Here is a 27,522-nt window from a genome sequence, read left to right as displayed (position 1 = left end):
ACTGCGAAATAAGCTCGAAAAGATGTTATAAAGAAGGAAAAGCCCCGCGATACGATTTTCTGGAAATAATCACCGAAATGGGGGACCCGGGCTAATCAGGACCTTATTACTATTACTTGGGTCTTTATAAATAAATAAATAGGTTTGGGTTAAGTCGGCGGTTTTAGCAATCAGCTCCTTGATAGCGTCAATCACAACACGAGCAATACATCGAAAACTATAAAGGTGGTGCTCGCAGATTGGGGCCTTACATATAAAGTGGTTTATGTACTAACTGACTAACTGTACTGAAACCTGCTATTTGTAAAATTTAAAGCGGCGCAGAAAAATGATATTTGCGTCAAGGAAATTTGAACTTGGTGGAAGAATGCAAATGAAATGATCATAAAAGTATTCGCATAACGTCGTTGTTTTCAACAGCAGATATCTATACCTTAAAAGATATTGCTCCTACAAGAACAAGTACAAGATTCAGATTTTAATATGGCCACGTTTATAGATCCCCGTATTAAAAGACATGGTTTTCTTATTCCATCAAAAACGGAAGAAGTGACATCAGCCGAGAAGACCAACATGATTTTAATTTTTACAAGAAAAAACACAAAGGTGCTCTTTCCTGGGCGGAAACATTTTTTTCAGATTTAATGAATCATTATATTATCTAAGATGACTACAGATGGCAATGCATTTTGAAACATTACCAAGAATTTACTTTTGCATTTAGAATCTTCATGTGAATCTGTAAAACTTTTTAGCAAAGCCGGACCATTAATAAGTGATCGTCAGACGCGAATTTCATCAACTATTGTCGATCGACATAAATGTCCGGAAACGGATGTCACCAGTTCTATTATAATTCATAGATTTGGTAGTGCAACTAAGACAAGCATAAAGTTAAAAGGAAAAGAAACGCGGAGCTGCACTGGCGGCAAGAAAGTTAATTATTTCTTCAAAACTTATTCTGCCTTAACAGAGGCTGTTATTTAATTTTTAGATTAGTGTTTAAATACCATGAAAGTCTTTTCTTTTAAATGTCATATTTTTATCGGCTAAATGTAAGTTTATTCTAAAACAGTTTTAACTGAAATAGTCATAACTTTTGTACTTTAAGTTTTCATCAGTCTCGGTAATATCTTTATAGAACATTAGCGCGCCCGCCTCGCTTATCTCCGATTCTCAAGCTTGACATAGTCTTCTAAGGCTTATGTACCATGCGCGGGCAAAATAAAATAAAAAAAAATAATTTTTGATAAGGTTTCTATTCACCATATATTGAAGTGCTTTGGGTTATAAAACGTTTCTTGTTTTTTCATCAGGTGCGTAAACGAAAAACTCACAATATTTTCCGACCCGCGAGCAGGCCACATAGAGCTGCCCATGTGAGAAGCCTGGATTCTCCAAAATTAGTCCATACACTTCCAATGAATGTCCTTGTGCTTTGTTGGTAGTAATTGCGAAGGCAAGCGCACCGGGAACTGAAAATCTTTGAATTCGAATGGCATAACCGTCGGAATCATGGGGATACGTGGCAACAGTACGTCTTCACCTTTGAATTCTCCAGCTAAAAAATGTTTGGAATCATGTGTTACGCCTGAAAGCAACGATGATATTGGTTCAGGAGGTGAATGTATTCTGGCAGTTTGACCACTGGCGCATCACATCCCTGGCGTTTCGTTTTCCAATGCCGACAACTATACCAAGATGTAGTCAATGTTACTGTCATATTGGAATGCAGCAAGATTTAAATCAAGACGTAGTGTTCGCCTTGATGGAACCACTCTTGCTCGAACATTTAGTTGGCGACATTCCCGTTGTTCATGTGTCGAAGACGAAAGGGCCTTAGCATGGCGTACCCCGCAACTTTCTAACCTTACTTGAAAAATAAAAAATTTTTTAAATGTTTTATAATGCAACGTACACGTTTTATAAAGAGAAGTACTTAAAATATTCAATTAAATCGTTTTTTATTTTTTATCGCACAATAAAAAAACAAAAAAAAAAAAATTTAGGAAAAACTCTGTTATACTAATTTAAATTGCATAAAATAAGAAACTATTTTGAAAAATACAAAATTTAATTTTGTATTACAATGTACTCCTTTTTATAAGACTTCCCCATACTTGAAATTTTGTTCATCACACTCACAACAATTTTTTTTAAACTTTCATCAAGCCACCTACCTGCTACTCGCAGTGCGATTAATTTATGATCTGTATTCCTGTAAACATCTGCAATAAACGGTAATAAGTTTGCCAGTCTTATTGTACACCCCTTCGGTGTCCACCAGCAGTACGTTCTATATATAGAAAAATTATATAAATTTCACAATTTAAACAAATTCTAACACAAATCACATAAACAAAAACCTTAAAAAAACAAATTTATATGTTTAAAAAAGGGCTCCCAGCTTAATTTTTAGAGAGTTGCCATATACTCCCTCAGCTGTTAGGAGCTAGTGCTGCCAACTATAAATGATCAGAGTTGTCAATATTAATAAATTTTTCAAGTTTCCCTAATTTTGAATATTTAAAAATTTTTCTCGATTATGATTTCTAAACACGCCCGGAGACCCTTAAACACGTACAAAAAATTTAAATGAAAATCGGTTCAGCCGTTTCCGAGTCTATAGCGGACATGCATGGTTAAATTCATTTACATACATACATATGTACATACATACTTTACTTTACTCCCAGACTTTGATAAATTAGTATTGGATGAGGTTTATAGTTGGCATCCCTTACTATAGATTAGCTTAATACTTCTTAAGTTTCATTTATTTGTTTTGAGCCGGATTTTAAATAAACAATTTAAAATAAGAGATACGAAACTTTAAACTTAAAACTACTACAAGCGATGATTATTCCAAATTTTTTAGATGAAATAATATAAAGAGTGATAACATGGTTAAGTCTTAAAGAGTCCGTTTAATTCCAGGCGACATCTTTTCAAGAAGTGGTCCAAAACCCGCTTGGCAATTTTCGCTCCCTTGTTGTGGTTGAGGTGTACCAGGTCCTGAATGGCAACTGTATTCTTTTTAAAGGTTATTTTCCCAATGAATTCTCGGCATCTGAAAAGACGTAAATTTAGTAAAATTCATCTGGTAAATAACTTAACCAAAATATATCAAACCTTGCAGGCATTGAGTATTTCAGTTTACTGCGCAAGACTTCCCTTCCTAAGAAAGGACAAACAACCATCTTCGAAAAATTGAATGCCAAAAAGTACTGAAAAAAGTCTGAAAGCATACGGTGAGTCTGCTCAAGGCCTACATTAACTTCCTTCATCTTATAATGCTTTAATGAACGTTTATTAAATGTTGTTATCCAAGCTAATAAGGAAATGATAATAATTAATGATTTTAAGGATGTATTATAAAGGGTCGATTTTAAAAATGAAAGACATAATATGTACTCACGGCCAACATCGGGTGTCCGACCATATTGAAGTTGGTAGATGGTTGGTAGATATCCACGCACTTGCAGAAAGAATATCACCATTAGGACGACTATGTGGCTACGGAATGCCGAGTTAATATTGTTTTCTTTAGTCCATCCCCGAAGATAGATGGCCATGTAGCGAGCTGACGAAGAAAGTAGCGGTGGTAGTGGTGATCTTACTCAGCTATTGATAGCACTCACCGATGGGTTGCAGTTCAAAGATGTAGGTAACCAGCTTGTTCTGGCCGCAGGTCATGCTGTTAGAGAAGCTAATGTCGCAGTCGATATTAGAGATCTTGTGCCGGACAATAACTATAGGACATCTGCCTCCAACATTTTTGAGATATACCCACGTCGAAGGTTTGCTTTGAATGGCTTTGGTTATAGATTTCCCTTTCTCAATCACATCTTTTGTCGGGTTATCGCTGTAAATACCACTGCTATTGCCTGTGATCAACATTTTTTTAGAACACTTCAGACTGTTTTCCAGGAAAAGAGCTTACCAATATCCACATACAAATCAAGATCTGAGTCTGGACCTGCTAAGCCCACTGTTCTAGAACCAAAATAATGGACATGGATGGACTCGGAAGGAAACTGCAAACGCAGTGTCTCAATTAGGTCAGTTACAATTTTCCGGTAGAGAGGCCCGTTGTTTTTCAGCTTTTCGGAACGGTTAACATCATGTAGAATAGCGTTCCAGAAATTGTTATTTTCTAAGAAATCCCAAAGATAGGCGACTGAAGGATAGCTAATAATGAATTATAATACTTACGGCTATTCATTTTAGATAAGTGATTTTTCCGGTCAGAGACTATTCGATTTCGGGGTATTTTGGATTCAGTTTGTTCAAAATACCCGAATTAGGGATTTGTAAGTGTGACCAGAGTTGCATTAACAAAAAGTTCTGTTAAGACAGCAGGCGAAAGCGTAAGGCATCACAGTGGGCAAGAAAGCTAATTACTTGTTAAAAATTGTTCTCCTGAATGGTGACGAATGATTGTATCATGAAGTTTGAAGAAATTTGAAAAAAATAATACAAAGATCCTTACTTGAATCCACTTGACAAGTTGACTATAATTAGTAAATAAAAATTATTAAATAATCGCTATTTAATGCCAACACTATCCTTAACTGTAGCAGAAACCTTATCGCCAAACCTAATTCTGGAGAGAATCACACGTGTGGGCTGATAAGACTTGCGATTAGACAGAGATTACACAAAGCTGTAAATGAGCTAGAAAATCTCCAGAGTTCAGTATTTTTGTACAAGTGTGACGAGCGGACGGGCTGGGAAATATGTCAGGAGAAACAGTAATTTTAGCGTACTCCGGTGGCCTGGACACTAGCTGCATTCTGAAGTGGTTGTTGGACAAGAAGTATGAGGTCATCTGTGTCCTAGCCGATGTTGGTCAAAAGGAGGATTTTGCCGCCGCTGAGAAGAAGGCCATCAAAATTGGAGCAAAGAAGGTTAGCTAAATAGAAGCATCAACTCTAACCGAAAGGGGATTTCTTAATATTTTTCTTTACCTGTAAATATTTTTAAATATTTTAAATCAAACATTTTTAATTTTGTTAGCAAGTTAATGAGTATCTGATAGTCTAGGCAGTGTTTCTAATAAAGTAGTTCTTCTTTTGGACACCTAGGTAATCGTGGCCGATGTTAAGCAGAGCTTTGTGGAGGACTATATCTGGCCGGCCATACAGATGGGCCTCGTCTACGAGGAGCGCTATCTCCTGGGCACTTCCCTGGCACGACCATGCATCAGTGTTGCCCTAATGAAGGCAGCACGGGAGTGCGGAGCGAAGTACCTTGCGCACGGAGCCACCGGAAAGGGCAACGACCAGGTGCGCTTTGAGTTGTGCGCCTACGCCCTTAAACCGGATCTTAAGGTACGACCAAACATCCCACCGATATCTGGTCGATTGATAAGCCTAGACAGAGTGCACAGTTTATCAGTACCTTGTCGCGCGATAAAGGTGTACGTTGTTAAATTGGCATTATCTTGTAATATTTCTTTTAATCAAATCTTAAAGCAAATTAAAGCTTATAAAAATATTAAAGTAAATTATTTTGTAGATCATTGCTCCCTGGCGGGATGTTGAGTTCTGCCGTCAGTTCCAAGGACGCCAAGATCTGATTGCCTACGCCCAAGAGCATGGAATCGAGGTCAGCGCCAAGCCTGCCACTCCTTGGAGTACCGATGCCAACATCCTTCACATCAGCTACGAGTCCGGAATCCTCGAAGATCCGAACACGGTGGCTCCGGACAGTCTCTATGAGATTACCGTCGATCCCTTGACCAAGGCTCCAAGGAATCCGGCTCGCTTGGTCATCGAGTTCGATCGGGGACTGCCCACCAGTGTAGAGGATTTGGCAAGCAGTCGTGTTTATACACAACCCCTGGAGATGCTGGATTTCCTCAACCAACTGGGCGGATCATACGGGATCGGGCGGATAGACATCGTTGAAAATCGGTATGTAGGTCTAAAGTCGCGCGGGGTTTATGAAACGCCCGGCGGCACTATCCTGTACGCTGCTCACCAGGACCTCGAGGTATTCGCTTTGGACCGCGAAGTACTCCGTACCAAGCAAGTATTGCGGGATCGCATGGCCGACTATGTGTACAATGGCTTCTGGTTCAGTCCGGAGGCGATTTATGCCCGTAAATGCATTGAGTTGGCCGAGCATCGGGTCTCCGGAAAGGTGACAGTGGAGTTGGCACCCGGCTACTGCCGCGCCATTGCTCGGAAGGCGGCTAAGAATGTCGGAGCTCTTTACAATGAACAGCTCGTATCCATGGATGTCCATGGTGGCTATGTGCCGCAGGATGCGGGTGGCTTTATCGCTATCAATGCAGTCCGTATTCGGGAACATGTCCGTGCATTTGGCGCCTACGAAGTGCCAAAGCAGGATAAATGAACCGTAATTGAGTGCTTTGAAAATTGATTTTCCACTCTTTTTTGAAAGTTTATTTTATTTTATGGATTTATTTCTGTGACTTTTGCATAAGGAATATATTGATATAGAAGAAATGCAAAATCCAAAATAAAAAATACTAAAGAAAAGTTATAAATAAACCAAAAATTTATTATAAAAATTCGTTTAAAACCTGGATTACGGAAATCTTTGTTTTACACTGAATGACATAATATCCAGATGGAGGCTCTAGAGCGCATTTAGTAAAATGGTGAATACATTTGGATACGAAGACTTCAAACTGAACGGGACTAGCTTGACTGCCAATTATTTGACACAACAAATAGGATAGACAGCAATATGATATATCGATATGAAATGATATTCGGATGACCGGGACAATCACTGAAAAAAATGTAATTAATGAAAAATTTGCAGAGGGCTTGGAAGAACTTTACTTTCTCTTTTTATGCTTCTGCTTGCCCTTCTTGTTCTTGTTTGCCCTAGGTGGCACATTGTCCGTGTACAATCCAAGGATATTTCCCGGGGGAGTATATCTGACCACGAAGACACCTTCATATTCACTGAAATGAATACAATTACAACAAGAGGAAACGCTATAGTCGAGGGCCGCGACTATAAAAAACCCGTTACTGTTTTACACAATTTTAAAATATTCATTTTGCTAGTTAAAATTCCCCAAGCGCCACCTATTGTATGAGAAAGAATGTCGATTAACTAATAGTGACGTCGCTGCCCATGTGAGGCTTTATAACCTAAATTTCTTTATAAATAGCGAAATATTGTTCCGATTTAAAAAATCTTTGGCAAATCGATAGATATTAACAGAAATAAATTTTACAAGGTCAATAATATTTTAGACGCCATCTCTTAAATACGTATTTTTAAGCTTTGTGGCTTCTATAGTTTCTGAGATATTTGCATTTTTGGTTTTCCGGGTTTTGTGGGCGTTAGGTTAGGGCGTGGCTAGATGGGAAAAAATTAATTTGTATTTGGAGCATCATAAAAACCTACATGCTTAATCCGAACTTTCTGTCATTTATATTTACCGAGATATCAGCTTTTCTAGAAAATGCGAAAACCGTCACCTGGTGGCGCCATCTGTACGTCATGCCATACATGACATGATTCGGGCTTTGTACCTAAGAGCGTCATAAGCCACACCCAAATCTGAATGCTTAGTTCTAGCTATATAGATTTTATTAATTCCGAGATCTATGTCTGCATAGACGGACCGACATACGGACGGACAAGTCTATATCGACTGTGCTAGTTATCCTGATCAATAATTTATAAATATTAAAATCGGAAGGACGCGTTTCGGATATTCTACTACGTTATAGTGTACTCTACGAGTATCAATCATAAAATTGTTATTTGAAGTCAAATACTTTCACATCACTTTATATTGGCGTCGCCATATCCCATATTGCGTGAGGACCTCCAAATCATGGCAGTAAATTCTTTAGCTTTTGGGTCTGTAAAGTCTAATTTGCTGCCATGATACCACTTATGCACGCACCTGGATAGAGCGCCCCTTTTGATTGGATAACGGCAGATGTTTTCAGTGTATTCCTTGTTGGTGGGATCCGAATATGTTAGGTTAGCATCCTTGGCGAGTTTCTGCGTGGCAAAGGCTCAAAGAGAAGCTAAGGGTTAAGAGAAATGACCTCATCATACCCAGGCGTACGTCTGGCATCCTTGGCTGAGATCAAGATCCAAGCTCAACTCTGGACATCCATGGCGACGTCTCCTCTCGTTTGTTTCCCTCAGAACAATCTGGGCATTGTCCATGTTAATGGCACAAATCCTGATGACCTGAAAGGAGTGATTTCGCTGATTAACTGGCTTAATTACTTAAGCTTTGCTGAGGACCTCGCATGCCGCAAAAACCACAATTATGGCAATTTTTAGAAAATGCATGCTGAGTTCTGATTCTCGCTATCCTCTATCTAATAAGATCTAGAAACTTAACATTTTTATGAAATTCTAAAAGGGGGTTAGATTAAATTTGAAAAATGTTAAAAAGGAAAACAGTTTTCTACAAAAGGTTACTTCAAAGTCATAGGACTCTAGGGATAAAATAATTAGTTTAAACATATTTTTTTTTTTCAAAATGCTCCTTCCAAGTAATGTAAAATTGAATGGGATTGAAGTGCAGTGCTGGTGAATCCTTTGTTTCGCCCACATGCACTTCCGAATGTCGGCTAGATGTGTAATTTCCATTGCAATCAATTCGAGTGTTTGTTTAATAAATTTGCCGGGCAAGTGCGTCGGCAGGGACACTTGTAAGGCCAGTCGAATACACAATTAATGAAATACTAGCTGGCATATAAATAAATATTCATATATCATTCCCAATATTTGGCAGAGCTGAGACAAAAGCAAACAGAAGAGCCAACACAACTGCTCCATGTTGGATTTCCCAATTGCATTAATCTTATTTCCGGAGTGACTCAAGTCCGGCGAAAGATGAGCAAAACAAAAGATGCTTCTTGTGTATACACATTCGCACATAAATGCAAAAACTAATATTATTACAATAAATAAATAGAAACCCTCGGCAAGTCCGACAGCAGCAGGAACATCGGCTGAGATTGTATTTCATTCCTGTTGGATATTTATACGTCCGTCTGCATCTGTGCCATCGTGTGTAGGCAAACATTGTCTATCCATCGGCATGAATTGATGATGGAGGCGAGTGTCGAATGCCATTGAAGACATTTCCAGGTTCTGAGAATCGAGACAGAGGAAAGAAACCTGAGTGGGGAAATCTTTCCACTAAACTAGGAGCTCCCGAAGGACATCTTCTGGTGTCATTATTTGCTTTGCTTTTAATAAGTTAACTTGACTAAGGGCAATGGAACTTTGGCAGCTTTGATTGAAGTCATTACCTTGCAAATCTACGGTTATACTTATTAACAATATTCGTAAAATAATGACTACGAAAGATATTTATTTAACTAGTACAAGCTAACGATAGATTTGCTATGTTATAAGCTTAATTCTGGCTTCTGAAACTATAGGACCTTGGGTTATTAAGAACTTGGCTGTTTGTAATCTTGATATAAAATATGTACTTTTTAGCGTCTTAAATGCTTACTTTATATCAGATGAAGAATATTACCCATTACCGTTTAAATAAAACCATTTTCCATTGAAAAACATATTTTGAATGTCGAATAACTGTTGGACAGATGGTATACAGATTTTCTTCTGTGTAGAAAACCTACTGCGGTTTGCTTTTGATAATCAATGCGGAACTCCTGCCCGAAAATGCCTTTGCCTAATGGTCAAGCGTATAGCTGGCAAAGGCACAAAGGAGGGCCTCGAAACCGCGGCAGTGGACGAACTGGACCGAACTCTACTCTGGCCTGGTTTGCTCATCCCGTCCATCCCATCCCATCCATTGGTGCATCCCAGGAATCTATCCATCCATCAGTGGCAGGGACAATGTTGTTTTTGTTGGTTGGGTCGGTTGCTAGTGGCATACGATCAGAATCAGACAGCGTTGACGTTTCAACTTTGTGCTAAACTACGCGAATTGCAAAAAGGGCTTTGGCCCAAATATGGGCGAATGCAAGCCCCCTCCATAAATGCTGAAAAAGTTAAGCTCTCGGTTTTTGCGGGATTATTTGCGAGCGTTCAAAGGATGTCGTTAGTCCTTTGCGATTCGCAGGCGCAACTTTTGCGAAGCTCCCCGCCGCACTTTCTCTCTCTCTTTCTGGTTTTTGTGGCCTCTGTGTGTGTGTCGCATTTTTTGCTGTTCTGTTTATTGAAGTTGATAAATTGAATCAAAGGTTAACTTGGCGAAAAGTGTGAAGTATGATTAGCATGAAAGTGGGAAAAGCGGCTTAAAGCGCGCATTTAAATGGCTGCTAATTCGCCAGACTTACCATCCCTATGATATCCTAGCTGGGCCAAATTGATTTAGTCAAACAGTAAACAAAACTCGAAAGAGCGGCACCAAATTCCCCAGATACAAGCGACGGATGGTAAAATAGAAGTCCTTGTAATGGCAAAGAAAAACACAAAACGCACTCCGCCTCCCTCTCGTTCTCTTTGGACCTGTCTGAAAGCTGTCGGAGCTGGCAACAACAACCAGAAATTTATGGCCAACTGGAACTGGAATCAGGAGCTGGGTGCAAGGAGTCAGGACCTGGGAGCTAGGATCCTGGCACGCCCAATACACTTCAGCAAACATAAATTTATTTATGAGCATGTGTCCGCTGCCCCTCCCCCCAACCACCCTCATTTTAAGCACACTCACTGAAGGAGGAGGAGAGTCCTTCCGCCAAAGCTCACAAATTGTTTGAGGGTGAATTTTAATTATTCCTCATCTTTTTGATAGCAACGCATGCAGCTCCTTTCTCTTCCATCAAATCCACCCATGACTTGTGCTGCCACAGAGAACAGAAATGTCCTGACGTAGGTCAGGAAGGGTACCAGCAACTTGTCTATAATTTCTGTATCACAGAAAACTATCAGCTTGTCTGATATACGAATGTAAAATTAAGGATGACGAAAGAACGTAGACATAAAATATGAATAGAAAAATATTGCTGTATATTGATATTATGTTTTAAAGTGTGTACTTTATAATATTGGAAACTTCTTTTTCAACATTAAACACCAGAAAGTCTGAAAGAAATATTATTTTTCGGGTTATTTAAAAACTTAGATTTGTCGGTTAATGTAAGGAACTTTACTTTTCGGGAACTCCAATAACTATAAGAAATAAAAACAAAAAACTACAAAATGATTTGATTTTAAAAGTTATTTTTTTTTAAATAGCCAGGTAAAATTATATTGCTTGCACTTTCATCAGTTACTTTCCTTATTTCTGTGGAAAATCAAGAACAGTTTTCGAGTGCATAATTTGTGTACATACTTTTATTCAAAACATAACAAATGTGATTAATTAAAAGTAAAAATAAATATACGTTTAGCATTAGATGCAAATTAAGATAAACTCTTTATTTTAAGGCCTTTCTATAGTCAGGCAAAATGATTTCAAATGATTTTTCTATTATTTTATAAAATTGTCTGTAATTTCGCCGATGATATAATTTAATAAAATAGTATATAATATTATTAAATAAAGAAATCACCTGCCTTCTAATACTCTTGAACACTTTTAATCTAACAAATTATTTTGCAGATATGTAGATTAGATTCCTTGGCAAGGATTCCTTCTTCTCTTTCTTATGGTATTCAAGAATTCGACTCGATGTCCTCTTTGCAATCCAAGGGAAAATCTTGACCTCTTTCAGGCGCTTTGATTTTAATTATCACGCAGTTGCATTCACCCAGCTGTGTCCATGTCTCCGTGATTCCTGGCTCCTCACTCCTCACTCCCGACATCCGACATTCGACTTCCGCCTTCCGACACCCTCCCCGGACCTTTCGTCCTGCTCCTTCGCGGCGCCAAAACTATGAGGCAAAAGGAATTTTAATATTGAAATTTGTTTGCGCGGGCTTTGTTGCTCTGCCGTTGGATGCATTCTCATTTTGTAATTAAGTGCAGACAGAAGTTGAAATCAGGTCACTCATACGCCCCATTGGCCGACGGTGTGACGCGGCGTTGTCCGTGAGAAAACTTAATTTTTCAAATGAATTTTTCCATCCCAGCAGCGGCGCAATGGCTTTTCAAATTATTACACTTGGCAGCCAGATGGGAAACCTTTTTTTTTTTTTTACGCAGCCAAGTCAGCGGCGGCAGCTGCAGGTAATGTTGAAGGGCCAAGATCTGGGGGACAAGCGAAACTAATTAATTTGTGAACGAACATCCCAGGTGGACCTAAGAATTCATATATTTTTTTCCGCTGCCGCTGATGCTGGTGCAGCGGGATGATATTGTTTTTCAGGTCCCTTCTACGTAAATATGCAAATCGCAGCGCGAAACTTTTTCTGTGCAATTGAAATTGAGTTTTAAAGTTTCGAAATCCATTTTAATGCATTTCGCTGCACTCTTTTCCGCGCATGCAGTTTGCAAAGCGGGTAAAAGCCGGCCAGCACAAGGTAACTACAAAATTCCAGATACAATTTTCCAACAGAATGTTGCCCTGCCAACGCGGCACGTGGAACGTGGCCAGATTATGCTGTATTATCACCTGTAAATCCTTATTGGCAATCAAAACTTTGCCAACAGCGCTGCCCCCTGTCCACCTCCCCCTCAGGGAGAGCTTTCTCTATTTTTCGTTAGTATTTGTATTTGCTACTTTCAATGGATTCTGGGAAATCTGCAAAATCTGTGCATGCAGGCAAACTTTTAATTTTATTGGAAAACTTGTTGAGTTTTTTCGGCTCGGCATATTTTTATATCCTCTGCGAAAAAAAGTATGGGGGCACTCGACAATATCATAAACGTTCTTTTAATAAAAGTCAGTAAAATAGTTGACTTTGATCTTGTCTTCTTTTTTCGAAAACTCTATTAAGAATTTAAATAGTTATAAAAGGATAAGAACTCACCGCTTACTGGAATATTCTTCTATAAAATTAAAATCCCAATAGGTATATCTTCATATATTTACAGTATAGTATTCTGTATGCTACATTTAGTAGCACTTGTTTTATTCTCCCTTGGGTTGAATCGCACCTTTAATCAGAAGGTCTTTAGGCTGACATTTTTTTTTGTTTTATGCTCAATAAACATTTCTGATTTGGTTGGAAACATCATTACTTCATAAATTCAAACAAACAAAAATAAAATACCATAAACCGTATCTTAGCTCTATTAAATTTTGTTGTAACCAACACAATGAGAATGTTTTTGCTCAAAAACTAACTAAGATATTTGTTCAAGCAACCTATTCTTATGCCAGATAGTTTCTGAGGCTTCAAAAGTTCGAATCCGACCGCCTGTTCTGCAGTTGATGTCCCAAAGCAATTACCGGCGCATTATGCCGCTGACAGCGTGGATTTGAGAGGCGGTTAAATGCCGCTTCGAATTATTCTGGCAAGGCCTTAGCCGAACATCGCGGAACTGTTTTGAAGGCTGCACAGCGTTCAGTTCGATGTGTGGAAAATTGCACCTTGGCCCTCACCTACCAGCTAATCACACGGGAAGGGGACCAGGATGACAGGATGGAAACCGCATCACACGGCACCGCAGCATATTTCCGTCACCGATTGCCTGCCGATTGCAACGATGGGTTTCCAGTTGCCAGTTGCCTGGTTGCATTGCCATTAAACTGCAAATCCGCAGTCGAGCAATTCTCGCATGTAATGCTGATGTCGACATTTTACTGCTGTTGCTGTTGCTGCTGCTACTGGGTTGTTGGTGTTGTTGCTGTAGCTGGCAGTGCTGCTGCTGCTGCTCCTGATGCGGGCTCGTGTTTTGCCACAACAGCGCGCCAGTGCCAGAGCAGCGACACCTTCTGTGGCAACAAGGAAGAGGAGCAGACATTTTACCCCATGCCAGTCCATCGACGCCCCCAAAACCTCCTCAACCTCACTGCAGCACTTAAGCATTGCTGTTGCTCCTGCTGCTGTTGCGATCGGCAGCTGCTGCTGTTGTGGATTTTTGCATTGCCCTGCCAAGGGGCCAGCAGCACAGGAAGCACAGGACTAAGGACGAAGGATACAGGAGGCAAGAGGCAGGAGGGTAACTGCAGCAGCAGCAACAGCCATAAAATCCTTTGCAATCAGTTGCATGCAACAAACACTTTGGTTCATGTTCCCACAGCGCCTCCTCTGGCTTTTGTGCAGTGGGAAAAATAAGTGTAGTTAAGTCCTTAATTTGATGTTGCTTTGTTTTAAATTTAATCATAAAATTTGGTGTAATTTATACTACATTATGTTAAATTTACTAAAAGTACCAATCTTGCTAACCATAAATATGTTTTCTGCTAATTTTGTTTTCTGTGTGTCTAAGGCAAAGCTTAGTGAAGCTTCTTGAATGCGAGGGAATCGAACTCTACACACAAACTAGGACCCCGTAGAAGAGGCCACATTTAGGTTTGTCTATTTGGGATTTCTTATCGTTGTTGCTGTAAAGGACAAAAACACACGCACACATACACACGGATGTACAAAACAATTTCCTAATGCCGAGAATTGGCTTTTGTGCAATTTACAGTTCTCGGGTACTTAAAAATAATTTGAAATCTGAAGTGTTTCTGCATTTCCGATAACTCCGAAATGCGAAATGAATGGCCACACACGAGGAGGTGGCATTCTAAAAGATATTACCATGCTGAAATGAACCAATAAAATTATATTCCCTGCTGGAGGCAATGCCATGGTGTGGTAGCCTGGAACTTCAATCACTTAATCGACACTTATTGGCATGATTTGCCATTTGAAGCTAACCTTTGGGGTTAAGCTTTCCCCAGTAATTGGTATTGATTTCTTAATAATTAATTAGTTCCTAAGAGTTGCGATAGATAGTGAACTGCTCTTGTGACATCTGGCAACGCCGAACCAACCCAATAAGTGATGAGATAAATAGGGAACTGCTTCTGCGCCCTCTGTAAACGCAGTACCAACAGAATCGATAGTTTTAAGCGTCGATGTTAAATCTCTGTTAAGTTAGCCGGTAACCAGGCGCCTGATACTCGAAAGAAACGGACGAAAAGTGAGGTGATCCTAACATCTTATTTTTTAATTCTTGCTGCCCTTGTTTATGACTTTTACTGTTAAGGGCTAAATAAATAAACGATCAACAGCATCAACGCGGGCGTATATACAAGGGCGGCGCTACAAAACTACGAAGATCGGCAACACTAAGAGTTAGTTGATTATGTTAGGGTACAAGATATTTGGTATACGGTTTTCATACCAGAAACTGAGAACTTTTCATGTTTTGAAACTATGCATTAACTTACTAAGTCAATTATTGTAACATTGGAATTCATTTTGGAAACACATTGAACAGTTTTTGAGTTTTTCTTTCTTGTTCGATATTTTTAATGAACAAATTTAAAATTTTTCATTTTTTAAAGTATAAGTAGTATAAAGATGCTTAGTAAGCTAGTGTAAGCCCAATAACGAACAAAAAATACTAGTTGCAATATAAAACCTAAACTAACTAAGAAGTGATAAACATGCCTGAAAATCATAAATAAAATCTTTCAAAACTGGCCATTTAAAGTCGAGATTTTGGGCTACTATTGAAACTTGAGCTCTGCTGCCATTGGAGAGATTAAATTTACATTCCATTTAATTCGCCACGTGGATTTGCCTGCGTAACGTCGAATCGAATACTAAAACTCCAGGCTAACAACTGGTGTCCCGTTGTCCTGGTGTCCTCGGGTCCTGGCAACGTGTGTAGCTGTCGCATGAAACTATCGAACGGAAAACAAAAAGCCATCAGCCTGATTTGTACCCCAAAAAGAATGGTGTGTACGACAAACATCGGATATGGTATAAAAATCCGCTTGACAACAAAACCAACTAGTGAGACACCAAAGCGGGCAAACTTTTTGAATATTTAGCAAAAATGTCAGCGCACAGAGGCGAAGTAGAACAACTGACCGAATCCGAACTCCGATCACAAAAACAAAAAAATGAATGCCGCGCAATGTGGGCCACTGAAAGTGCCGCAGGTCCAAGGCTTGGACTTTATCCCTGCTGAGGTCTGCGGGAAAATGTGGAAATATTTTTGGCACTGTCACAACATCCGGCATGCCACATACACTCCGCCATCACCATGGTCATCTCTCCTGCCAACTCTGGAGTTGGTTAGTGGCTCAAGTTCTCTGGTGTTAACCGGAGGAAGGTAAAGGATTCCCAGGCCCTCCAGCCAGAAATCTTCAAGGGATACTTTAAAATACCACAACTGAGGAAGCGATGGTGAAATGAATTGTTTGCGGGCAATTATTATTTGACAAGCATTTTAATGATTCCAGCCACTTAGGGGCGTAATTAGAGCATCTTTGGTCGCAGACAACGAACTCTAGGAGCTAGCGCTTCGAATCAGTTGCAGTGGCAATTATAATTTCAATTTTACGATTTTTCAAGTACGAGTTTTCCGCAGCCAAAGTCGGTCTGCAGCTTTTTCTGCTTCCGACAACCCTGCACTTTTCTTTTCAGCCCCCTTTCGAGCACTCCCAATTGTCTGGCTTTTGTTTATGCCAGTTGTGTGCTCCGAAGTGCTTAGTTTTAATTCCGTTCTGAAGACAAAGAAAACGAAACAGTGTACAGACAGCTAAGGTCAATGTAATAGGAGCAAATTGCATTAAAAAATCTATACTTTGTAGTGACTCTCTGAGGAAACAAGTTAGCCAGGTGATCAAACACAGTCAAATTGATTGGAAAACGTAAGATTTAGAACAGTTCAAGCGGCAGCAGATGACTAGCATACCTAGCATACATAAAGTACACATATATTCATAAAGATTGATAAAGAAAAGTATATATTATTTTGCCGACCGCTGTACAAATGCAGTCCCAGGTCGAGTTCAGTGCAGTACAGTCATTTGTGAAAGTTGGTCATACTTAATTGGAGCTTGTGTTGCGCCAAATGAGTTTTTCCTCTTCAGTGCCACGTGAGAGATTATGGGGAATATTTTTGTACAATATACTTTGTACAATATACAGAACAACAATGGAGCGGCACTTTCTTAGGGATTCACCGCTCTATCATTAGCACAAAGACCAGGATAATCAAACGACTTCACGTGCCTGAAATGGATTCCGTTTCCGATTTCCTTTCTCGCCCAAAAACCGATTTGATTTGATTTCTCCTTGCCGCCGTGTCAAACGTGTTGGGATTTCTTCACCTAAACAGAGCCTTCCTCCCCCTCCTAAAAAACACATTGGGAAACATTTACATTTGCTCCGATTCGTGCTCGTTAACAAAAGATACATATGTATCTCGTAGATATTTGGCTTTTGTGCTCCGTGCGCGCAATGTGCTCGGAGTTTTTCGTATTCCCTGCTGCTTGGTTGGATTTAAATGCCAAAATGCCAAAATGCCGAAATGCCGAATCTTCAATGCAGCACACAACATCCTGGAGCGAAGGACATGTGCTCACCTGTATCTGAATCTGGATGTGTGTCTCTGTATCTTGAGAGTGCGAGGGTGTAATCACTTGTACTTAATATGCAGATGATGACAATGTGACAATCAAAACGATTCCAGGTCGCCTGGTCTCTCGCCTGCGTTACTCACCCCACTGAAGCCCAATGTTATGGGAATCGGATTATTATTATCATTGTTATCGTTATCGTAAAAAGCAAAGGCAGAATGCGCATTTTCCTCTTCCTTTGACGCCGCAGATCTGCCCCAGGCATAAACGCATTAGACTCTGCCTCTGTCGGCACTTTGAATCCTAAAAAGGCAATTTGTTTGCATTATGATTTTTATCTTTCGCTTGGAATTGTTTGTTTTCACTTCGAATTGCTAATGCAAAATAAAATCTAAAGCTAATTTAAAGACATTTTTCTAGCTCTTTTTGGTTAAATTTAAAGCGAAAGGGTAACGCCAAAATAACCGATTAAATCATTTATAGGTAATGTTAAATAAAGAAAATCTTACCTTAACTCTGAGTTCGTATGTTGCTCTAAAAATGTATCGTAAAATATATGAAGATTTTTTACCTGGCACTTACCTGAACTCTGAAAATCGATTGTATGTGGAATATCCTGTGTGGCATTTCATACAGCGAATAAAAAGCATAAATTGATACCTTAATAGCGGTGGTTAATCATATTTGTATCCGGCGAAGCATCATGGGGCCATTTGGCTGGCAAAAAGTTCTCATTTTTTGAAGCCTTCCGAATTCCGCTTGTACCCACGCACACACACACACTCACATCGCGGTCATTTCATTTGGAAAATGCACATTTTCATCTGGCATGTGTTAATGCACTGGGTGAAGGTGGAGAACGAGGACGAGGGCGAGGACGAGGACGGAATGCAGCTGAGTTTGTGGTATAACTTCATAAAAATGCCAACCGGTTGCACCGCAAGATTTACTGCAGGCATCAAAAAAATGCGGAGGAAACCGAACCGTTGCCAGTCAAAAGTTTGGCTGCGATAAATGGACTGACGAACGCGAAAGGATAACAGCAGGATATATCGTTCAGGAATACAAATGTGGGAGCATGTTTGTTTTTACCCAATTTGTTGCTGCCCTTTTGCGTTTTTGCTCTGTGGCATTGTTTTTTGGTGAGAACACCCACTCGAGGCACAAAAGGGGACGCCTCCAAACGAGCAGGGTGCGCTGGCGGTGGTGTGCCCTGGTCCTCGACATTTTAACAGAAATGCAACAGGAGGCCGCGTGTTAATGCTGGGGAAAAAAGGACAACAAACCAAAGACCCTTTTGCAGCAAAGTGGCAAAGTCGTGACGAACTCTGAACTCCAGCCAACAAAATAAAAAAAAGGAAAAACGGCAGGAGTGGGGCAGATGCCAGCTGGATGTCGCGGTCACTTTTCATGCTTTCTGCTGAGCCTTTTCAGATCCCTTTTTCATTATCCAGGACAGGGCTTTTACAGAATTTTCTGGGGCTGGGCGGGACAGCAACAAATGTCTGGGGTGAAAGTCACGCGCTGAATTTAATGCCCAGCCAATGCCCCCGAAAACGAGGCGTGTCAATGACTCTGGGTCACCAAATTGTTGTCCCAGGCAATCCGATTTCTGGCATCTCGCTGATTGCCCCACACAAGTTGATGGCCAACTTTCAGTTCTCCGCTTTCGATTTCGACGTTACCCATACGCCCCGTTGCAAGCACAGCGATTGATAGATGGATAGAATTCTGTGGCAGGCCCAATGCCAAACGGAAACTTACCGCAGAATATAATATAAGCCTTTAGAGTGTCTCGTTGTGGAAATGTTCTAAAAGATTTTATCCAACTGTCTGACTACTGCCACAAAATTCGAGCTGACAAGAAAGGTTTCTGCGGAGAATAATGACTTGGAATATCACGTCCTTACCATGGCTTCCACTATATAATTTGCAGTTTATGTGGGCTGTTAGCGCTTGACTATCCTAACTTGTTTAACTGTGTTTTAAATAAACAGTTCCACAATACTTAATAGGAACAGAAGATAACTTTAAAATAATAATTGGGAAATCCTACAGAGAAACTGTTTAGAATTTACTAGGATTTGTATAGATTTTATCAGTGTCACTTTTTCATTATTTTCCCAGATAGGGAGACCTTTTTTTCATGTTAAATATGTACCATCTAACCAACTAACGTTTGGAATACGATACCTTTCATCTAGAAACCTCCATACCCATAATTTTTGGAGGAACTTAATTAGAATTTTTGCTGAGTCTGTGAGTTTTCCTTGTTTTGCCTCCGGAGCCCGCATATGTTGCGCAAATTTAATTGCTCTACAAAGCCGCAAAATAGACAAACAAAAGTTCCCTCAGCGCCTACACAACATCGGAAGGCATTCGGAAGGAGTTGAACATGAACACAAGACACAGATTTCGGCTCAAAAAAGACAACAGCAGAGCCCGCAGTGGCATTCGCAGTCTGCGGAGGCAATTTCAACTTTTCCCAGTGTGTACTTAATGGAAAATGACTTTATTGTAAGCCGGCTTGCAAGCCTCTAAGCGCCAATTTTCAACACTTGTGCTATTTTATGGAAAAATCCCCTAAGCAGGTTAAAATTATGCAAAATACAACGAATTTTAACCACAAAGAAGCGCTCTTTTTTTTTAATATATATCTGGCGGAAACATCGACTCAATGTTATGGCAGTAGGCAACCAAAGATCTGTCCTTGTCATCAGGGAATATTTTCCCTAAGAACTCGAGCAGTGCCGGCTGTTTTTGCACAATTTCAGAATACTCTTCAAAGCCTATAACGCCATCTTTGTCCGTGTCGAATTTTTCGAATAAGAATTCACACATATCCTGTTTCGAAATGGTATATAATTGTGAGGGATTTTTTTTTAAATATAAACCCACCGCTCGGAGTTCATTCACCTCATCTTCGTCGTCTCCTGAGAAGAAATTTTCAATGGCCAAGCCGACCACCTCGCGATTCAGAACCACTGTACCAGCACTTGTGTAAACCTAAAAATAGTTGGTATATAAATAAAATAAATATAAAAGATATTAACTTCAAAGACTTTGCATTAACAATATTAAAACTGATCTTTGGATGCCTTAATCTGAGCATACAAAGGCAATCAAACACTTATTAAAGACGCAGAATAAAACCACAAAAAAAGATAATAAACTAAAACTAAACCACCTCAAACGCAAACTTCATTCGCTCATGCAGAGTTCCGGTGAAGAAGACGCGGAATAGTCGAATCCAGGAGTCGGGAGTGATGGATCGACCGTCCAGCGTGATGTTCATCGCAATGCGTTCGATGATGGTTACGTCGAAGATGCCGAAGATGACGAGGAACAGATTGTACAGCTGGCTGGTGGACATCACGCGGGATCTGTTGCTCAAGGCGTATTTGTAGAACACGATCAACAAGCTGACCACCTCGGTGGAGGAGAAGTCCGTGGAGGTGGTGAAGTTCTTGATCATGCTACTATACAGCGTGAGGAACTTGTTGTTGGCCATGTCATCCAGGGTGAGGTCGATGCGATTCATTGTGGTTTTACCTTGACTTTTATATAATCCTGTTTTTTTTTTTTTTATTTTTTTAATGAGCGCTGTTTAATAGGGTGTGTATGTGTGTTGTTTTTAGTGTGTGCTGAATATGATTAACATATGGGTCCCTGGCCTACTTCAAGGGTGTGGGCCATGCAAGACAAATTGCAAATAGATTGGGTATGTCGCAGGAGCAGCCCAAAGACTCCCACGGAATGTAACGAGCGCAATTTAAAAGCAATAAAACAACGCCGCGACATAAAAAATACATCAGCCACGGTACATGGACTACATCTGTCCTCCATTTCGAATAAATATTTGAAACAAACCCGGCCGAGACACACAAAAGGCTGAGGCAAAATCTGAAAGCTGTGCGCATGAGAAACGCGAATATAATAATCCAAACAAAAGCGCTGCGATGGGTGTAAAGCCTTCCATGTGGAAATTCGGCGGAAATGGCTGTGTAGCCATTTTGTTTGGGGTAACAAATGTTCGGGATCCCCTTCTCTTTGTTGTGTAATTGTATGCCACTCTGCCCCTCGCCCCACCCTTTGCACACATGCCACACCCTCGAAAATACCAAAGAAATGAGGAGGCGGCTGAACCGCTCGACACGGCATAATAACAATAAAATAAGAGGGAAGAGCCTAAGCGAGGAAGGAGAAAAAAGGAGAAGGGCGGCAAGGATTCACGCTCCTTAATGTCTCCAAAGCTGACATCGCCAAGTGTTGGCGGATTTACAAGGGCGTTCGGCCGGATTTCAGTATAGAGTTTTGATTGATATATTTTTCGGTCGGTGTTTGGCAGAGACTTACGGCATAAAATTCTTAAGAAAGACAAATGGTGCGGAAACGCGGAAATTGGAAACATTTTAATTCCCATAAAAACGCTTTGACTTGAGTATTTCCACTCACAGTAAAGTAGGCCAAGGCAACATCTGCCTTTTGAACTCAGTAATAGATATATTCCGAAACATCAGAACACGTCGACTGACCTACATATTCAGATAGGAAATCATAACATAGAGAAACGTGAACCATGGAAAACCTAGATTCCACCATCAATAGCACCGAAAACAGTCGTTTTTCCGCACTTTACAGTGGCTTGATTAAGGAAATATCTGCAAACTCCAAAATGTCCACACTGGACATCACCTGCTTGCTCTGCGTTTACTACAAGTTCGTCAGATTCAACGGACCCGGGGCCAAGCAGATGAAGAAGAACCAGTTCTACCAGATCTTTCTAGTGCTGTTCAACGTGGCCAATGTCCAGGTAATCGAACGAACCCTTCATGCCATCACGAAGGATACGAAGTTCGTGAGCCCCCAGGCGTGGATTGATCTCTTCGAACTTTACACCACGGACGACCTTTCTAAGCGAATGCGGTTTGCCTTCGAAGTGGGTGTTATTTTGTTTATGTGCTTGGAAATGTAATTTGTTTTCTTTTCTTCAGGTTTATGATACTAAGAACACCGGCGTAATCGATCGCGAACAAGTAGGCGTGGCATGCGAGAAATTCTTTAGCGAAGGCAACGACGAGGATGAACTCATTGAGCTTAGGGCGGTAAGAATATTACTTTAAAAAAAGATTTTCAAAATTCGGGAATTAAAATGTTTCTTTCAGGACATGACTGAATTCATCATGAAGAAGTTCGATGTTGACAAGGATGGTGTTATTTCCTATGAAGACTACTCTTCGGTTGTCTCCCAGCAGCCAGTTTTGGTTGAGTTCTTGGGCTGGCTTTTTCCGTCGAACGAGGAGAAGAATGCCATGTTCCATGTTATCAACATGGATTCCATGCTTAAATATGGTAGCCCGTAGTTCAAATAAACCGGCTTTGCTAAAAAACTTTTGTAAATAAATTTATTATTGATGAATTTAGCGAATGGAAAGAACGTATTTGGCAGCAGACAATGTTATGAGATAGAATTTGAATACCCATTACTCGGTAACAGTAAGGGTAACAGGTAGAAGGAAGCTTTTCCTCCCCTAATAAGTATATATATTCTTAATGAGGATCAATAGCCAAATCGATTAAGCCATGTCCGTCTGTTGCCCGTCTGTCCGTATGTCCGTCTGTCCCTATGAACGCTGAGATCTCAGGAACTATAGCAGAGAGAGAGTTACAAAGTTAAGATTAAGCAGTCCGAGTCAGTTAGTTTATTTCAACAACCTGTCACGCCTACTCTAACGCCCACGATTTACCAAATACTAAAATCACTGAGATCTCAGAAACTATTACAGCTAGAAAGTTGGGATTAAGCATGTATAATGAGATTTCGGTAACTATAAATAATAGGAAGTTGGGGTTAAGGATGTAGTTTCTAATGATGCCCCAATGCGTATTACTTTTTCCCGATCTGTCCACGCCCACTGAAACGCTCACAAAACCCGAAAATCCAAAGACGCTAAGATCTCAGTAACCAAGCCACGCCTACTATAATGATCACAAAAGTTAGGATAGTTTAGTTAGTGCAGTTTCTAATGATGCCAGCAATCCGTATTATTTTTTCCCCATATAGCCAGGACTCTAACGTCCAAAAGATGCGGAAAAAATGAAAAACGCTAAAGAGCTAGAAAAGTTTAGGCATACGTATTCTAGAGAAGCCACCGCAGCTCGAGATGATTTCCCTTTATGTCTTCGTTTGATCTTGTATAACGTTTTGTGTCAATATCTATGGACTTACCAAAGATTTAACAATTCCGAACATTATTTAGCGATTTATTAAGAAATGTAGCTTATAAGGCCTGACATGGGCAGTAACCTCATCATCGATTAGTAAACATTCAACATTCGTCGATTTCCACTTGCAAAAATAATATTTTAAAATTGATTAAATCAGTAGGGGGTAACTTATAGTCGCGGCAATTGACAATGGCGTTTCTTGTTGTTTTATATTGTAAATTAAGGTGAAGAAGGAGATGGCCATGCCCTTTTATAAGGGTAAGTTTTTCAATAAAAAGTTTTTCCTTTTCAAAGATCAATCTATTTTTCTTAAGTTTTTATTTATTTTAGCACTTTTAATAGAAAAAAATATTTGGAAATTTGGAAAAGAGGAGGCTATGAAAATGGGTGTCATTAGAAATCGATATGCGAACCTCAAAAATAAATAAAAACTGAAAGAAGCAACACGTAAAACACAAAAAAATAAAATAAAATCAATCTTAGCAAAAAAATAAAATAGGAAAAATAATCTCAAAATAAGAAAAAATAAATCAAAGATAGAATAATGGAAAATCTAGACGCGACCATTGGTAACATGGAGAACAGCCGATTTGCGGCCCTTTATGGGAGTTTGATCAAGGAGTTGGCCGCAACTTCGGCGCTGTCCCAGACGGACATCACCTGTTTGCTTGTCGTTTATTACAAATTCTCGAAGGCCAATGGGCCTAACTGCAAGAAGATGACCAAGAAGCAGTTCTACCAGATCTTCCTCGTTCTCTTCAACGTGGCCAACACCCAGGTCATTGAGCGAACTCTGCTGGCCATCACAAAGGACACGAAGTACGTGAGTCCACAGGCTTGGATACATCTCTTTGATCTCTACACAACCAAGGACATCCAAAAGCGTATGAAATTTGCCTTTGAGGTGAGCAACCCCTACCCTTCATGGGATCTCTTTTAAGGTAATGTCTTTATAGGTCTATGACACGAAGGGTACTGGCGTCATTGATCGAGAGCAAGTGGGCGTTGCCTGTGAATCGTTTTTCTATGGCCAAGACGAGGATGAACTCAACGAACTCAGGGCGGTAAGTGATGACTTAGCTTTTTGAGATTAAAGTTATCCTTGTTCTTGATCAGGACATGACTGAGTTTCTCATGAAGAAGTTTGATCTGGACAGGGACGGTGTGATTTCTTTCGAGGACTATTCCACTGTCGTCGAACAGCAGCCAATTTTAGTCGAGTTTTTGGGCTGGTTATTTCCCTCACAGGAAGACAAGAATCTTGTAGCCCATTGCGTTAACCTGCAATTGAATCTTAATTAAGTAAATCGATTGAAGTGACTTTAAAATTAGTTCTCCGTGTATTCTTTTCATCTTTTATCTAAAATCTTGTCGAAAACAGAGAAGTCAAACTACCCAAGAATATAATCATAAACTATAAAACGTTTATGTTTTTGACCTTCAGGCAATGGCTTTAAAACCGAATCAAAAGCCATAATACCTGCTGTGGTTAATCCTGGACTAAGCTCACCTCTGCTGCGGGCATTTGTGGTCGACTAGGGTCCTCGACCCAATTCAAGGCATCCATCCCATAATTATATGATTCACCACAGCCGCACATACCACAGTGGCTGAGATGGGATTCAGTGGCAGGTCGGAAGTGGAAGTCGGTTAAGTAGCTCATTAACTTCAATACGTTTGATTACATTACGTACGGGTTTGTGCGGTGTTCAAGCCAAACAATTTGAGAATTGTGTGTGGTGGCCCACTCTTTTCCCCTTCACACACACCCCCCGGATCTCGTTCAACTGATAATTTGCCCGATTCAATTGGCATTTGCAAGTATTTGGGACATGGCTAAGCCACTGAATGCTCACGTATTTGCCATGATTTGGCATTTATGCAGTGGCTTTATGTGATTCGAATTGATTTGCATTAATTGCTGCCAGCGGGCGGCTTAGTTATCAGTTATCAGTTTTCAGTTTCTGGTTTCCCACAAAAAAAAACCAAAAACCTGCCTCCGACATCAAAGCCAAGTTAGAGGAAGTTTTAAACTACGAAAATGGGTTAACTTGATCGACTCAACCGAATGGCTGCAGTTGACAACTGCCAGACTAGTAACCCCATATCAACGGTCTAAGCCAGCATGTGGCCCAAGGACTTCAGTTGGCCAGAACTCCCAGGCCGAGTTGGTCTTTTGTTGAACCGACCGCCGTCCGCTGTCCGCCGTCGGCCGTCGGCCAACATGTTTGAGTCTCGCTGGCATCAACATTAATTATCCCTGATAGTAATCATGCAATTTGTACGTGAGCCAGAGCCGAGCCAGCGCTCCTCGGGCCATCGGCATCCATGCTGCGGTCTTTATTGTGGCATTAACAGCAGCATCCGCATGGCCTGCAGCCCCGGCAGCATCATTATGCTCATTATTGTCGTCAAAGGCGTGCAGGGCGTTCAGCCGGCGGCCCTGGGAGCTGGAGAACCGGAGAGGTGGAGACCAGGCGAATCGAGGCACCCAGGGCACGGTGGTCTGGAGATCCGGGGACAATGCGCGTTTGATGAATTGCATTAGGACATGTATGTAATTATAATCAATTAACCCAGGCGGGCATGTGGTGCCCAGCAATTTACTCTGCAATTTAAAGGACAAATGAGCAATGGGATGGACGCTAGGTAGAGCTTTTCAGTCTTCATGCCTTTGCTATTAAAGAAGTGAGTAATAGTGCTGAAAGACTTCTTAATTATTTCCTTAAATAGTGATATTTCCAAGGAAGAAATTCTGAAATTAACAGCATAAAGTTCATGGATTGATATGACTGGTTTTCAACTTAAATGTTGCGATGATGAATAATGACCCACTAATTGTTAAAGATGCGTATGAGTTCTATTCTTAGTCATTTTCAAGACACTCAAAACAAACACTTAAATTTCGCTTTAAGCTAAGGTTACCCCCTAGAAACACATTCACCCTAGACTCGCCACAATTCCCTAATTGTATCTCCTTCGAAATCCAACCGCAGTCCATTGACAATCTTCGGTGATGGCGAGAACTGACTTTTGGGCTATCAATGGCCGAGTCGAGTTGGCAAAGCAAACAGACCATTTAGCTCAGTGGACAATGCAAACTTTGAAGCGAAACGGGGCGGAAAAGTCGACCCGCTGCAATTTTCGATTAAAATTCCAGTTTGCAATTCAATTAAACACTAATTAAAAGACATTTTTCCGCCAAGCGTTCCCTTTGACAACTTGCCTCACCACTCACTCACTCACTCACTCACTTGCCACTGCCACAGCCACTCCCTCACGGAGGAATTCTCGTTTTTGTCTCGGGCTTTTCCCTGGGGATCTAGGGACTGTCAAAGCGGCAGCGGATGTTGGGCCACCCACTCGGGATAAGGCGACTCGACAAATGCGCACAAACTGTGATAAATGAAGGCGAATCGAGGGGCCACTAGTATCTAGGTGCAGGAAGATGGACGAAGGAGGACAGCGGAGGGATCCTGGCATAATGAATGCCATGGAAGAGCCGGGAAGAAGATAAAACACAAGGAAAACGAACCGAAGCAAAGGGACGGAGACAGGAGGCCAAGGAATCAAAGCCAAGTATTTTTTGCTGCACATCTGCACCGGCTTTTGGCTTTGACTTGCTGTGGGACAGTCTAAGCGAGTGAGTTAATTTCTGGCCAACTCAAAAGCTTCACGGAATTTGAGTTCGTTAAAGTAAATTTCATCTCCGCCTCTTTTCTTTTTTTTTTTGTGCCCTGTGTCCTGTTTGTCCTATTCCTGGTGGCGACTACTTTGTGGCAAATTGAGAAGGGAAACACAAACAAACCCGGTTAAAAGGCAAAAGCGTTTGTCAATTCTATCCCAAGCAGAAGCTACGAAATGTGTGTGTAAGCAGTGATGTCTTTTTTGCTAAAACTTCATTAAGTTAGGAACACCTCAATGTTAAAGGTTAGCTGAA

General features: G+C 40.5%; 7 protein-coding genes across 9 annotated transcripts; 3 read left to right on the top strand and 4 right to left on the bottom strand.

Moving 5' to 3' along the window:
• Window positions 1–2,864: 2,864 nt before the first annotated feature.
• On the bottom strand, window positions 2,865–3,566 carry LOC121529772 (terminal uridylyltransferase Tailor-like). The gene is made up of 3 exons (XM_041817735.1): window positions 3,419–3,566; window positions 3,133–3,331; window positions 2,865–3,070 (listed from the first exon to the last, which is right to left on the bottom strand). The coding sequence occupies exons 1-3, from the start codon at window positions 3,498–3,500 to the stop codon at window positions 2,908–2,910; spliced, it is 444 nt and encodes a 147-aa protein (XP_041673669.1). The 5' UTR covers window positions 3,501–3,566; the 3' UTR covers window positions 2,865–2,907.
• Window positions 3,567–3,624: 58 nt separating this feature from the next.
• On the bottom strand, window positions 3,625–4,288 carry LOC108116115 (terminal uridylyltransferase Tailor-like). Its single transcript, XM_017227839.2, has 3 exons — window positions 4,216–4,288; window positions 3,944–4,156; window positions 3,625–3,887 (listed from the first exon to the last, which is right to left on the bottom strand). The coding sequence occupies exons 1-3, from the start codon at window positions 4,223–4,225 to the stop codon at window positions 3,625–3,627; spliced, it is 486 nt and encodes a 161-aa protein (XP_017083328.2). The 5' UTR covers window positions 4,226–4,288.
• A 409-nt stretch (window positions 4,289–4,697) lies between these two features.
• LOC108116148 (argininosuccinate synthase) lies at window positions 4,698–6,510 on the top strand. Its single transcript, XM_017227884.2, has 3 exons — window positions 4,698–4,910; window positions 5,088–5,333; window positions 5,521–6,510. The coding sequence occupies exons 1-3, from the start codon at window positions 4,740–4,742 to the stop codon at window positions 6,361–6,363; spliced, it is 1,260 nt and encodes a 419-aa protein (XP_017083373.2). The 5' UTR covers window positions 4,698–4,739; the 3' UTR covers window positions 6,364–6,510.
• Window positions 6,511–6,518: 8 nt separating this feature from the next.
• On the bottom strand, window positions 6,519–8,397 carry LOC108116149 (Golgi-associated plant pathogenesis-related protein 1). Of its 2 annotated transcripts, XM_017227885.2 has the most exons (5): window positions 8,257–8,397; window positions 8,062–8,199; window positions 7,784–8,004; window positions 6,819–6,944; window positions 6,519–6,765 (listed from the first exon to the last, which is right to left on the bottom strand). In XM_017227885.2, exons 1-5 carry the CDS (start codon window positions 8,302–8,304, stop codon window positions 6,672–6,674), a joined length of 627 nt encoding a protein of 208 aa, XP_017083374.2. In that variant the 5' UTR covers window positions 8,305–8,397; the 3' UTR covers window positions 6,519–6,671. The 2 variants fall into 2 exon arrangements, with proteins under 2 accessions (XP_017083374.2, XP_017083375.1); XM_017227886.2 differs by lacking the exon at window positions 6,819–6,944.
• Window positions 8,398–19,971: 11,574 nt separating this feature from the next.
• On the bottom strand, window positions 19,972–21,008 carry LOC108116127 (EF-hand calcium-binding domain-containing protein 1). 2 transcript variants are annotated; one of them, XM_017227851.2, is made up of 3 exons: window positions 20,542–21,008; window positions 20,253–20,360; window positions 19,972–20,198 (listed from the first exon to the last, which is right to left on the bottom strand). In XM_017227851.2, exons 1-3 carry the CDS (start codon window positions 20,893–20,895, stop codon window positions 20,001–20,003), a joined length of 660 nt encoding a protein of 219 aa, XP_017083340.1. In that variant the 5' UTR covers window positions 20,896–21,008; the 3' UTR covers window positions 19,972–20,000. The 2 variants fall into 2 exon arrangements, with proteins under 2 accessions (XP_017083340.1, XP_017083341.1); XM_017227852.2 differs by having other exon boundaries at window positions 20,271–20,360.
• Window positions 21,009–21,836: 828 nt separating this feature from the next.
• Window positions 21,837–22,757, top strand: LOC108116125 (calcineurin subunit B). The gene is made up of 3 exons (XM_017227848.2): window positions 21,837–22,293; window positions 22,349–22,459; window positions 22,520–22,757. Exons 1-3 carry the CDS (start codon window positions 21,934–21,936, stop codon window positions 22,715–22,717), a joined length of 669 nt encoding a protein of 222 aa, XP_017083337.1. The 5' UTR covers window positions 21,837–21,933; the 3' UTR covers window positions 22,718–22,757.
• A 1,258-nt stretch (window positions 22,758–24,015) lies between these two features.
• On the top strand, window positions 24,016–24,913 carry LOC108116124 (EF-hand calcium-binding domain-containing protein 1). Its single transcript, XM_017227847.2, has 3 exons — window positions 24,016–24,486; window positions 24,539–24,646; window positions 24,699–24,913. Exons 1-3 carry the CDS (start codon window positions 24,127–24,129, stop codon window positions 24,882–24,884), a joined length of 654 nt encoding a protein of 217 aa, XP_017083336.1. The 5' UTR covers window positions 24,016–24,126; the 3' UTR covers window positions 24,885–24,913.
• Window positions 24,914–27,522: the final 2,609 nt, after the last annotated feature.

This window comes from Drosophila eugracilis, unplaced genomic scaffold (assembly GCF_018153835.1).
Source record: "Drosophila eugracilis isolate 14026-0451.02 unplaced genomic scaffold, ASM1815383v1 contig_1873, whole genome shotgun sequence".
In the NCBI taxonomy this organism is placed as follows: Eukaryota; Metazoa; Arthropoda; class Insecta; order Diptera; family Drosophilidae; genus Drosophila; species Drosophila eugracilis.
This window is presented reverse-complemented; position numbering and strand designations above follow the sequence as displayed.

Excerpts from the sequence above, each read along its gene's own strand:
- LOC121529772 (XM_041817735.1), bottom strand. The coding sequence starts at position 3,500 with ATGGTGATATTCTTTCTGCAAGTGCGTGGATATCTACCAACCATCTAC. Across the intron at positions 3,332-3,418 it reads TCGGACACCCGATGTTGGCC|CTTGGATAACAACATTTAAT; the intron begins GTGAGTACATAT and ends TTTCCTTATTAG. Across the intron at positions 3,071-3,132 it reads AAATACTCAATGCCTGCAAG|ATGCCGAGAATTCATTGGGA; the intron begins GTTTGATATATT and ends ACGTCTTTTCAG.
- LOC108116115 (XM_017227839.2), bottom strand. Across the intron at positions 3,888-3,943 it reads TGATTTGTATGTGGATATTG|GCAATAGCAGTGGTATTTAC; the intron begins GTAAGCTCTTTT and ends TGTTGATCACAG.
- LOC108116148 (XM_017227884.2), top strand. The coding sequence starts at position 4,740 with ATGTCAGGAGAAACAGTAATTTTAGCGTACTCCGGTGGCCTGGACACT. Across the intron at positions 4,911-5,087 it reads TCAAAATTGGAGCAAAGAAG|GTAATCGTGGCCGATGTTAA; the intron begins GTTAGCTAAATA and ends TTGGACACCTAG. Across the intron at positions 5,334-5,520 it reads CCCTTAAACCGGATCTTAAG|ATCATTGCTCCCTGGCGGGA; the intron begins GTACGACCAAAC and ends ATTATTTTGTAG.
- LOC108116149 (XM_017227885.2), bottom strand. The coding sequence starts at position 8,304 with ATGCATTTTCTAAAAATTGCCATAATTGTGGTTTTTGCGGCATGCGAG. Across the intron at positions 8,005-8,061 it reads GATGCCAGACGTACGCCTGG|AAACTCGCCAAGGATGCTAA; the intron begins GTATGATGAGGT and ends TTTGCCACGCAG. Across the intron at positions 6,766-6,818 it reads CAGAAGCATAAAAAGAGAAA|TGATTGTCCCGGTCATCCGA; the intron begins GTAAAGTTCTTC and ends CATTTTTTTCAG.
- LOC108116127 (XM_017227851.2), bottom strand. The coding sequence starts at position 20,895 with ATGAATCGCATCGACCTCACCCTGGATGACATGGCCAACAACAAGTTC. Across the intron at positions 20,361-20,541 it reads GAATGAAGTTTGCGTTTGAG|GTTTACACAAGTGCTGGTAC; the intron begins GTGGTTTAGTTT and ends AACTATTTTTAG. Across the intron at positions 20,199-20,252 it reads AGGTGAATGAACTCCGAGCG|GATATGTGTGAATTCTTATT; the intron begins GTGGGTTTATAT and ends ATTTCGAAACAG.
- LOC108116125 (XM_017227848.2), top strand. The coding sequence starts at position 21,934 with ATGGAAAACCTAGATTCCACCATCAATAGCACCGAAAACAGTCGTTTT. Across the intron at positions 22,294-22,348 it reads GAATGCGGTTTGCCTTCGAA|GTTTATGATACTAAGAACAC; the intron begins GTGGGTGTTATT and ends TCTTTTCTTCAG. Across the intron at positions 22,460-22,519 it reads AACTCATTGAGCTTAGGGCG|GACATGACTGAATTCATCAT; the intron begins GTAAGAATATTA and ends TGTTTCTTTCAG.
- LOC108116124 (XM_017227847.2), top strand. The coding sequence starts at position 24,127 with ATGGAAAATCTAGACGCGACCATTGGTAACATGGAGAACAGCCGATTT. Across the intron at positions 24,487-24,538 it reads GTATGAAATTTGCCTTTGAG|GTCTATGACACGAAGGGTAC; the intron begins GTGAGCAACCCC and ends ATGTCTTTATAG. Across the intron at positions 24,647-24,698 it reads AACTCAACGAACTCAGGGCG|GACATGACTGAGTTTCTCAT; the intron begins GTAAGTGATGAC and ends GTTCTTGATCAG.